At 45.2% G+C, this 12239-nt stretch overlaps 1 protein-coding gene across 2 annotated transcripts in view; it reads left to right on the forward strand.

The window, feature by feature from the left end:
* Positions 1 to 12239, forward strand: part of LOC142568068 (AP-5 complex subunit mu-1-like) — a 244330-nt gene that overhangs the window by 189669 nt on the left and 42422 nt on the right. For both annotated transcript variants that reach the window (XM_075678152.1, XM_075678151.1), the window contains one exon: positions 3880 to 3965. In XM_075678152.1, coding sequence (XP_075534267.1) covers positions 3880 to 3965 — 86 coding nt within the window. The remainder of the gene's footprint in view (positions 1 to 3879; positions 3966 to 12239) is intronic.

Genomic DNA, 12239 nt, shown 5'->3' on the forward strand with positions numbered 1-12239 from the left:
CTCAGATCATGAACAGCAGGTTGCCATTATCCCTCAAGAGAAAAGTGTATAATAGCTGTGTCTTACCAGTACTCACGTACGGGGCAGAAACCTGGAGGTTTACGAAAAGGGTTCTATTCAAATTGAGGACGATGCAACGAGCTATGGAAAGAAGAATGATAGGTGTAACATTAAGGGATAAGAAAAGAGCAGATTGGGTAAGGGAACAAACACGAGTTAATGACACCTTAGTTGAAATCAAGAAAAAGAAATGGGCATGGGCAGGATATGTAATGAGGAGGGAGGATAACCGATGGTCATTAAGGGCTACGGACTGGATTCCAAGGGAAGGGAAGCGTAGCAGGGGGCGGCAGAAAGTTAGGTGGGCGGATGAGATTAAGAAGTTTGCAGGGACGACATGGCCACAATTAGTACACGACCGGGGTTGTTGGAGATGTATGGGAGAGGCCTTTGCCCTGCAGTGGGCATAACCAGGCTGATGATGATGATGATGATTATTATGATGATATACGAAGCTCAGACCACCCATGAGGCGTCTGTTCTCACTCGCTTCAGGCTTGCCAATGCTCCATGGGAGCTAAGCCTCGCTTTCCCAGGATGCAGACCATGTGGCTCTCTTACTGACAGTGTTCTTCAAGAACACTTGTGAAAAGGCTTGACATGTTCAAAAGTTCAAACACACTACAGCAACTGCTGCCTCACTCAAGAAAGCACACCACCAACACTAGTGATCAAAATCCACACTATGCCTATGCTTCGGTTCAAACAAATATTGTCTCGAACCGAGGAAACTGTTAAAACTATGGCCCGATGCCTCAAGAGGTCCACGTTGGGCAGCCAGGTGTGGAGTCTCACACGTGTCTTTGGGACAAAGGAACGATAAAACGGTAGTGGAGGCAATCATACAGTAGTGGAGATGATCACAAGGGCATGTATTGCACCTTTTATACAAAAATATCTAGCCAGCCGAATTATTACTGATAGAACATGCCAATGGGCACGCAGCAAATCGAGCTGGTCCAACTCACTGTGACTGGATATGTTCGCTCCCATGCTAGACACCAACAGCTAATCGTTCACATGTAAAGTCAAGTGAATGGTGTCACTTTCGAAGGGTCAAGTTCGTCCATCCTGGTATTCTGCTCCGAAGCCTTTCTTGGGACGGTCCCATGAAGTGTTGACCAGTGTGCAAGACTACTGTGCATGCTCCCAGCCCCAAGCCCAAGAGTAAGAGCCCACACCCTGTTGCGCCCGAGTAACCCTGCCTTAAAGTAGCATTAGCACCGCTACACTCCCACCAAATCTTGTGATATGCTACAACCACACCAAATACCGCAGGTGCTTAGCTACGGGGAGAAGCCAAATTACAGGTGACGCGAGAGCCATGCGGGGAAAACAACATCAGGGAATGCCTGAGGGTCAAGCCTCCCCACTTGTCAAATGATGACAAAGCGCCAGCTCTACAATGTCGCTGGTGGCTGACGTGATCGCTGTGAGCAGGTGTCCTCAAGCAATCACTTTTGGGGATATGATCCCTTATGCGTAAGCCTTGGCATCGGATGCATTGGAGACCATTTGATGCACTTAAGTGGAACTCTATATACACTTATTTTTTCACTAAAGATTGTGAGATGATGGTGATGCTACTTGCCATGCTGTAGCTCGTCTCGTGCTGTCGGTCTGCGCGAAGTGCAGTTGGAAAGGCTCCCACTTGGTGTAACTGATGGCCCCTGATCATCGCGTAGTGAGATTGCCGATGCAGCAGGCGCTGTACTGATGGATGTTTATGTGCTTGGTAATTGCTAGCACTGCTGTTGTTCAGCCGAGGCGTCGTCGTCGACGTTTATCATGTTGAACAACTATGATGACGAGTTGCTCACATCTACAAGTAATTTTTGTAAGTACACAACAATGCAAATTAAAAACAAATGAATTGCATCTGCAGTGCAAAATTATACACACTGTAGTAGAAAAAGCCGTCTTGATTCCTCATGGCAACATCCAGTCTTTACTATGTACCCGTGTTGTCCCAATCATCCTCCAACATGTAGGCTTCGGCGGCAGTGTCTCTCGCGTTTGCTGCTGAGCGTCGTGCTGCTGCTTGCGTCAACGTGAGGCGCTCACGAGCAGGCTGTGATGCTGCATCGTTGTTAGCACGTTGCAGTGCGCTAATCGTTAAGCCATCATTTTTCATTTTTTCAATGATTTCCTGCAGAACATGCTCCTTCTCACTGTACTCTTCCTCTGTGCCGGATTTATAAGGTCATGAATAACATTTCTACACTTGCAGTTTAAGATTCATATTAATATATTTCACCTAATGAACAAATCAACTCACTTGCGGAGGTTTTTCTGTTTGTTCGATGAGTAGTGCCAAAGCATCGGTTCTGCACATTTGCGCATGTTGCGTGCTGTGAATGTTTTGCTGGTTGCTGCATTCAGAACAGCTGCAATCAGGGCACATCTGCTCTGATCCCTGAAAGGGCTGGCCTCCCTTACCTCGCGCAGCAATTCAATGTCACGAAAAGCGCATGCGAGAATTGCCTTTGGCCGCTGCGCTCATAATTGAAACATTGCTTGCACTGTCAGGCACCATCTTGAAATGCACACTCTCACCTTGGCAAGACTTCGCGAGACCACGCCACTAACCCCGCGAAACTGAGAACGCTAGCTTGTTTGCTTTGCATGCGCCCGCTACACCTGCTATTTCATTTAGCGTTCCACGCATGCACAGTGGCGACCCGCTATTCTTTAGCATATGCAGTGTTATAGCGTTCGCTATGCGAAAACTGTATAATTTGCCAGTACACTTTGGAAGGGCCTCCAAAAGCAATGGGGCATAAAAGACTGCCATACCGTGCCTTACCGCCCCGCTGGACAGATGGTAGAATGTCATAATGGCACAGTTAAAGAATGCCCCCGGTCCTACTGCACAAACCATAGGGTGTGGGTCTCTCACATCCCTGAAATTGCCTTTGCTCTCCGCACCTCGAAATGTGTTCAGACAGGGTATACACCTGCTTTCGTGTGTTATGTCAAGAGCGGCGCACTCCATGAGGACAACCTGGCACCAAGGACAACGTTGACCCACCTGCCGCGGCCTACCATGCCTTTTCTGAAGAAGTTCGCCAGTACCTTGCCCAGGCCTTTGAATTTACTCACAGAAACAAATTGCCTCTTGGGTGAAACAAAAGGTATGTTACGACTACCACAGGTGGCCAGTTAGCTTGTAACTAGGCGACTTTGTTCGCCTGGACAGCCATACTTTAAGTAATGCAGCAACAGGCATCTCACTGAAGCTCACACCAAGATGTTCAGGACCTTATAGGGTTACAAAGATTGTTGGCGCTAATGACTTCCTACTGACAGATCCCATGACAACGCTCCGTCGTGCAATAGCGAATGCTGACCAGATGACAGCATCTTATGAACCCCAACTGGACATCCCCGTGACAGGTTTATGTTCTACAGGAGGAAGACTTGTGAGGACTGTGTGGTGGAGACAGCAATGGCAAGGCCGAGAGATGGCGCCATCGGTAGGAGAGACATGATCATCATCAACACAGTGCAGTGGGGCAGCCGAGGGAGGAGAATAGACAGTGTTGTGCGAGATGTCTGCATGCTTCCTACCCGACAAGGAACAATGTGATAATTTAGGCAAAGTATTTGAAATTGTGATTTACAGAGAACAATGTTTGCATTCTAAAACCCAAATAATATTGGCGACTCTTAAAGCATAACTTGTACAAACACTTCATGAAGATAGAATATTGGATAATCATAGGCTATCTGATGTCCAAACCTTGATAGTACCTGTAAGTCTTGGAACAGGATGTGTGGCTGTGCTTGTAGTGCAGTAAGGGCAGGTTTTCCATGCAGGGGGCGCATCAAGAAGTCATGCCTGACGCCTAGTTGTGGCAGTGTCTCCCTGGCCAGAGACAAGTGCAGCCTGCTGTGGACGATCGGTGAGCATCAATAGTCAAAGCCAGAAGTGCTACGGTGGGCAGGTTCTCAAGCAATGCATAGCTTCAGCCATGGCTATCATTCTAGCTTATAGACACTCTCTTCATAGCTTGTTACTTTACCCTTGCACTCTAGTACTTTATAAAGAAAATGGTAAGCTGTGCAAGTTGGTGCCTTTTCATAATTATAATTAACGACATAATAACAAACAAACAGTGATGGTGAAAGCTGCATGTACAACAGGAACAAGACACTGGAGGAAATCTCAATCGAGTGAGTGAGTGCAAACTTTATTCTAAATGTCTGGCGATTTGGGTGGGGTGGGGCCATAAGCACCCCAGCCTAGGTGACGGCCTCGAGTCCTTGGACAAGGGCGGCTTCCTCGGCATGCCGGACGGCCCACAGTTGATCAGTGAGGTCGTAGCTGAGCAGGGCCACCTCCCAACGTGCCCCTCGATTCGAGACTGCCATGTCTACCCCGTTTGTCAGGGACTCCTGCTGCTTGCTACTGGTGCATGCCCACAGCATGTGCTGCAGCATCGTTCTGGCTCCGCACGCTTTGCAATCATTGGACGAATAAATGTCGGGGTAGCAGAGGTGAAGGATCGCCGGCTTTGGATATGTGTGTGTGTCTGCAATCGCCCCCAGGCCTGTTTCTTGTTTAGTTTGGTGTGCGGTGGTGGGTATTTACATCTGTTCAATCAAGTGTTGCGTGATGTCTCTGAAAGTTGCCATGCAACCCTCCCACGTCCACTCCCGCATCGCTCTCACGGTGGGCGAGACGTCGGGATTGCCGGTGGGCGCCGCGGCTCGGCATGCAAGTCCTCGAACCGCGGCCTGGGCCATTTTGTTGCCCGGGAGTGGAGGGTTCGTGTGGGCGAGGGTCCATGTGAGGAAACTGTCATTTTTGCGGCAAATATTGCTATCTTGAACTTGGAGAATGCGGGCGGCTTCCCAGGAGATCCAGCTGTTAGCGTAGTTGCGTGTCGCTGCCTGCGAGTTGCTTATTATCACCTAGGCATCCGTGGTGGCCACCGCGAAGGCTATCGCCGCTTCCTCGGCTGCCTTCATCTCTTTTGTGCGTATCGCCGCGCTTGCGATGCAAGTTCCACTCTGGTTCGTGATTGCGACCATGAAACCACGTCACCGTTCATAACGGGCCGCATCTACGTAAATGGTTTCTTTGCTGCTGCCGTATTTCTTTTGCAAGTCTCACGCGCCTGTTGCGCTGGCTGGCGTGATCCATGGGGTGCATGTTCTTGGGCAACGGTGAAACGACTATGCGCTCACGAATCGGTGTGGATATCGCAACCTTTTCGCCCTGCTGCATGTGGTAACTGATGCCCAGCGTCTAGAGGATGTGTCGTCCGGTTCTGTTTTTTGCCAAACGCTGGTACTGCGCGACGTTGTGCGCTTCAATTATCTCGTCTAGGGTATTATGTAAACCCAGTTCGAGAAATTAATCCGTGCTGGTATTGATCGGCAATCTGATGGCACGTTTGTACGCCTTGTGGATGAGGCGGTCTAGCTTCGTTCGTTCGGTCACCTGCCACTTGAGGCAGGAGGTGACATACTTTATGTGGCTGGTTATGAACGCCATTGTATTGCTCTCTTTCATTCCACTATGTCTCTTTGTGATACGTTTCAGTAACCGGATCGTTTCATCGACCACATGCTCTAGTCTGCATACGGTATCACTGTTGGCCGACAGGTACGTACGTGCCCAGTACCCTAATGTTGTGAACATGCGGGATGACGGTGACTTCCGATGTGACTACTCTAATTTCCCTGCATGCGCGCTCTGCTGCGGAATCGGCGTTCTTGGGTTTGTGGTCCCTGCACGTGGGTCTGTAGAGCAGGAGCTCCAACTTGGCCACGGAGCATTCGAGGCCCGTGTCGTGCAGATACTCCTGCACCGCATCAACAGCCACCTGAAACACTTGTTCTACGTGGCCGTCATTTCCCTGAGCAACCCAGTGCGTGATGTCATCGGCGTACAAGCTGTGGGGGAGGCCTTCTATCTCTGCTAGTTTCTGGGGTAACCCGAGAAGCACAATGTTAAAGAGTATGGGTGAGATGACGGAGCCCTGCGGCGTGCCCGTGCAACCTATGTCCATGTCTTACGATTCCAATCTGCCTACCGTTATGTGAGCACGTCGACCAGTAAGGAAGTTTAATTGTACGTTCTTTCACCCAGTCCCAATGCTCGTATGCTTTCCAGTATCACAGCGTGTTTTACGTTGTCGAACGCCTTTTTGAGGTCAAGCCCAACTATCGCTTTTGTGGATCGCATGGGATTGTCTACGGTGTGGTGTTTGAGTTGAATCATGAGGTCCTGCGTAGAAAGGCCACGACGGCAAACAGCAACAATGTACAATACTTAAAATGAGGTAATCATTTAGCAATCTAAACTGTCTTTACAGACTTAAAAGCAATAAAAAATATTAACACAGAGCAAAGAATAGAAGCAAATCACCATACATCTATCTTCACAAGTATCAACAGAAAGAAAGAAATGCAGGCTCAGCAATAAAATAAAACACACTGTGAACATTGAGCAAGATGAAAAGTCAAGACACATGGAGGTTTTAACCAGCGCTAAAACTGTACTTAAACATATTCAATACAGGTTTCTGGAAGAATTTGTTTAAACCTATTCTTGGGAATTTTTTATTAGGTCTAAAATGTAGTCAAGCTTATTGAGCAGACTAGGTATTTGGTGTTCAATGTGCTGCCTACCATAGCATAAAAGCCAAAAAACACTGACACCAAGGACAACAATAAAAATTGGGCCCCTCGGTTAACCCCTTTTCTTGTTTACTGCTGGCCATAGATAGTTCTAATTTTTGGGGTTCACATACTTTGTGTACAGAGGCAGTATTGAACACAACGAGAACTGTGCATGGGGTATAGCTTATATATTCTTGTGGATATACAAAAACAGCTTGAGATAATAGATTTGAATAGCTTGCTATATGAAATGTTTTAAAATGTTTTTTACTCACCTGAAACAAGAAGTACTAGGAAGAAGTTATGGGAATACGCTAAGGCAAAAAGAGAGGATAAGAACAATAAAGTAAAACTGAATTTTGACAAACTGATTATCAACGGCAGGGCTTTCAGGTGGGATGAAGACAAAGAAGAGGTCGTCCCATTGCGTAGGCAGTGACAGACCAGAAAAAAGCAGAAATACCAATGTCGACGACTCGTTGCTGTCGTCGTGAACTGCCGAAGCGTAGTTAATAAAACAGCCGAGCTTTCTGGGTTGATAGAAAGTGTTGATGCTGACATAGTCCTTGGCACCGAATCTTGGTTAAAGCTTTCAATTGCTGATAGTGAGGTGTTTCCAGAAAACTACGCCGTCTATCGCAAAGATAGGCCCACTGCAGGTGGGGGTGTCTTTTTGTTTGTTCATCCATCACTACAGTCTTCAGCAATTGATTACAAGTGCAATGCACTGGAGTCTGTATGGTGCAAGATAGTCCTATCTGATAATTTCACGTTCATTGTTGGGGTGGTTTATCGCTCGCCCAGCTCGGATATCAGCACAGTGCAAATATTATATGAAATTTTCACAGAGGCGTCAGCCCAGACGATACTTCTTAAGGGGGATTTTAATCTGCCTGGGTTATCTTGGTGCAATGATACGTGTATAAGTTCTGGCGGGCGCATGAACCTTGCGATGAAAAATATCATAGACATGCAGTACGTTACCGATCCTACTCACAATGGCGCTGTGTTAAACTTGCTGTTTTGTAACTCGCCGGATTTCATAAGAAATGTGAATGTCATTCCGGGAATTAGCGACCATCTGGCTGTTGTTGCCGGTATTCATAAAGAAAAAAACCGTGCGAAGTTATCCACGAATAGAAGGGTCTACTTTTATGAAAAAGGTGACTACGATGCAATTTCTGAGAAACTTCGTAATTTCTTTTCTGTTTTCGAGTGCTTATCTGAGGAGCGTAATGCGCATGATATGTGGGACAATTTTAAGAATATGTTACTCGAGCTGGTAAGTGTACATATCCCCAATGTTGATTCTTCACGGCTTAAAAAGCACAAACAGCCATGGGTAACAACACATATACTAAAACTTATCAAGAAAAGGATGAAGGTATTTAACGCATTGAAGAAAAGCAAATCAGCTGCTCATTTTACAAAACTACATACGATTACACGCAAATATAAGCTAAAAATAGGAAAAGCTAAAGATGACTACTTCAGCGAGCTGAGCAACAAAATGAAATCAAACCCTAAAATGTTTTGGAAGTACTTAAAACAGTGTGGATCAGATTCCTTCGGAATACAGGAGTTAAATTATAATGGTAAGATAATTATGGAAGACGAAGATAAAGCTGCCTGCCTAAACAACTTTTTTCATTCGGTATTCTTACCCAACCATACCTGTCGTATTTATCCACCTACAACTAATATTTCGCCTATGCTTCCTGTTGAGCTTAGTGTTAATGGAATTGAAAAACTATTGAAAGATATTGATGAGAGTAAATCTAGTGGTCCGGATGGAATTTATCCACGTGTACTCAAACGTTGAGCGAGGCCAATTTCTATGTACCTTTATTTAATTTTTGAAAAATCTTTATCGACAGGTATTTTACCCCATGACTGGAAAATTGCACATGTTGTTCTGATACATAAAGGTGGGTCCAAAAAAGACGGTAACTACAGGCCAATATCACTTATGTCTACCCCGTGTAAAATACTTGAACATATCTTATATAAACAAATACTAAATCATCTAAGTAAGCATAAGGTACTAATTAACGAGCAGCATGGATTTCGTAGGGGACTATCTTGCACAACACAACTAATTGAGTTTTATCATGACATAATATCCAGCGTAGATGCAGGAGGACAGGTAGACGGTGTGTTCCTGGATTTTTGGAAAGCCTTCGACACGGTGTCACATTCACTCTTATTGTTTAAGCTTAATACCCTACACATTGATGCAACTGTTTTTAAATGGATTGAATGTTACTTTTCCCAAAGAAGGCAATGTGTAATACTGAATGGAAAATGCTCCGAATATGCAAATGTTACGTCAGGAGTCTCACAGGGCTCCGTTCTGGGTCCGCTATTATTTTTGGTATACATTAATGATATCTCTGCCGGAATTTCATCTTCTATACAGTTGTTTGCGGACGACTGTGTTGTGTACAAAAAAATTGCCCATCACAATGATACAATTGAACTTCAGAACGACTTATCAATCATTCATGATCGGTGTACTAAATGGAAAATGACTTTGAACATAACAAAGTGTGTACATCTCTCATTTACTAAAAAGAAGAAACCAATTCAGTCACGGTATCATCGGAACAATGTACTATTGAAGCAAGGCAGTACGTATAAGTATTTAGGTGTGCTACTGTCGTCTGAATGTTCATGGAAACCACAGGTAGACAGTATCATAGCCAAAGCTGGTAAAGCTTTGAATTTCATTCAGAGAAACCTGCAATGTTCACATGCGAATTTAAAACGTATGGCATATGCAACTTGTGTTCGACCACTCTTAGAATATGGCTGTGTTGTGTGGGACCCCCACGAGGTAACCTTCATTGCCGCTCTAGAAAAAATACAAAACCGGGCTGCCAGGTTCGTTTTGGGGCGGTACGGAAGAAGAGAGAGCTGCACTGCAATGAAGGCTGAGCTAGGATGGGAATCATTTTTTCCCGCCGCAATAAACTTAGATTAAAATTTCTATATTCAATTTACTATAATAAAACAGGAATTAATAGGGAAACTTACCTACAGAAACCTCATTACATTTCAAAACGAACTGATCATACATGTAGTTGCAAAATCCTCGAGTACCCTGCCAAGATGAACATGTATGCCAACTCATTTTTTGTTCGAACAATTAAACAGTGGAATAGGCTGACTGAATAGCAAGTGCATTGTGTGAATGAAGATGTATGTTATTCCATGTTGTAACCCCCCTGCTGTAACGCCTTTGGGCGCTGCAGGGTAATTGATAAATAAAAAATAAAAGAAAATAGTTGACGCGTCACCTTGCGGGTGAGCATGATATTCCTCAAGTATTTGTAATAGCACCTTCTTTTTTTGTAAAATGAGTAGTGTGGTATAACTCTGTGCTGTCATTGTGCCCCAGATGAACGCACAGTAACCGAACCAGGAATCGAATAATGTATAATACTATAATGCTTTATTGAGCCAAAGGAGTAATAACACACTTAATTTGTATATACATCCAACACTTTTACTTAATTCAACAGCTAGTTTATTTTCACATATGGTCATTCCAAGACCGGTCTTCCTGGAACCACACCCCCAAAAATTTCTGAACCTTAACTTGCTGCAGTATCTTGCCCTCAGGGAGTAATATTCCATGGCTCATTGACAGGTGCAAACACTCTGTAGTTAGTTTTACTCACGTTTAGCCGCAACTTGTTTATTTTAAGCCAACAAGACAACTTACTTAGATATGTACATATTTACACTCCCTTCAAGGTCAGAAATTGAAGCACAAAAAAAAATATCAGCATTATTCGCATACAGAATTAGTTTAGGAGAATCTGGAATGCTACAAGGTCATTTACATTATGAATAACAGTGGACCAAGTATAGATCCTTGTGGGGACACCTTTGTTAACCTTAGCACGCAAGGACGTCTCCTGATTAATAATTGCATAATATTGAGTAATGCAAGCGCGGTGCTTTTGCCTTCTTGAAAGCCAAACTGGGCCTCAATTATGATATTGACACTTGTTTGTAGAAATTCTGTAATCTAATATTGATGCGTGTACTTATCTTTATCGGGCTACCATGTTTCGACGCCTGACAAATGTTATCGCATAGCGCAGGACGCGCCTGCATGTAAAAGAAGTTTCTGGAATGTTATCGATGCTTCCGTCCGCTGTCTGTGACCAAACCTTGTGTAATCTGATCGCATGTGTGCCCGAGGCGAATAATGTAGAACTTTGTAGAAGGCACGCGGGTCACAACGATTACTCTGGAATATTCGACGACTGATGTATAAAAGCAGACGCGCTTCACCTGCTGATATACATCAGTCGTCGAATATTCCAGAGTAATCGCTGTGACCCGCGTGCCTTCTACAAAGTTCTACATTATTCGCCTTTCGCACACATGCAATCAGATTACACAAGGTTTGGTCACAGACAGTGGGACGGAAGCATCGATAACATTCCAGAAACTTCTTTTACATGCAGGCACATCCTGCGCTGTGCGATAACATTTGTTAGGCGGCGAAACATGGTAGCCCGATAAATATAAGTACACGCGTCACTATTTACAGCACTTTCAAACACTTTCGACAGAATCAGAAGTACAGACATTGGCCGGTAAATAGCAATTTCTTGGTCATTACCGCCTTTGATGACCGGGCACACACGAGCTATTTTCAAGTGATCAGGAAAAATGCCAGTGGAGAAGGTTAAATTAATAATGTGTGAGTGCACGGGCGATATCACATGAGCAACATATTTTATTGGCATAGGCTTGATGTTATCATGTCCTGCTGCACAATTGTTTTTAATATTGGTTATTAATTCTTCAGTTTCATGACATTAGATAGTGTGCAAAACTATGGAGTTAAGTACCCCGCAGGGGCGTCTGCGTAAGCAGGCGTTTGGTGTGTTGCGACACCACGTACCCGAGCACACGAGGGTTGGACCCTCCCGCGTGTAGCCGTGCGCGGCTTAGCCGTGTCTGGGGAAAAGGGGACCCTGGGGGTTGAGCCGATGCTGGGTGTTTGGACCTTTAAGGCCCCCCGGCTGAGGCAACACACCCCTTTGGCCTCTGCTTCACATAGAAGGCACCCCCGGACTGACCCACCCGGGGGAAATCGGCAGTCGCCTTTTCCTGTCTCTTCCTCTCGAATCTTCGTCTTTATTTCTTACTTTTTGACCTTTCCTGTCCTCTCCTCTCTTCCATTTACTTCATTCTCCTCGGCGGCAAGGGTTAACCTTGTGTGGGATAACCAACCTTGGTTATAACAGATTTGGTTATAGTAGTGTCGTACAGCTGGCGCGTGCAGGCCGTCTTTTCACGGTCCTGCAGCGTCCCCTTGTTGGGCTCCATGGTGGGTGGCTGGTGGCGCTGCCGAATTTTTACACATATCTATGGCAAGTTCTTTTCCAACCCTTCCTGATCGCCCTCATAAACGAGGGCGCACCGAAGAAGTTTTCAAGTTTTTTGGCCGATATAATGACAATTTTCCAAGATTTCATGTAGTACATTCAGAGAAAAAAAGAAAAGGCAGCGAGAATGATCTC

The sequence above is a fragment of the Dermacentor variabilis genome, unplaced genomic scaffold, assembly GCF_050947875.1.
Source record: "Dermacentor variabilis isolate Ectoservices unplaced genomic scaffold, ASM5094787v1 scaffold_16, whole genome shotgun sequence".
Lineage (NCBI taxonomy): Eukaryota > Metazoa > Arthropoda > Arachnida > Ixodida > Ixodidae > Dermacentor > Dermacentor variabilis.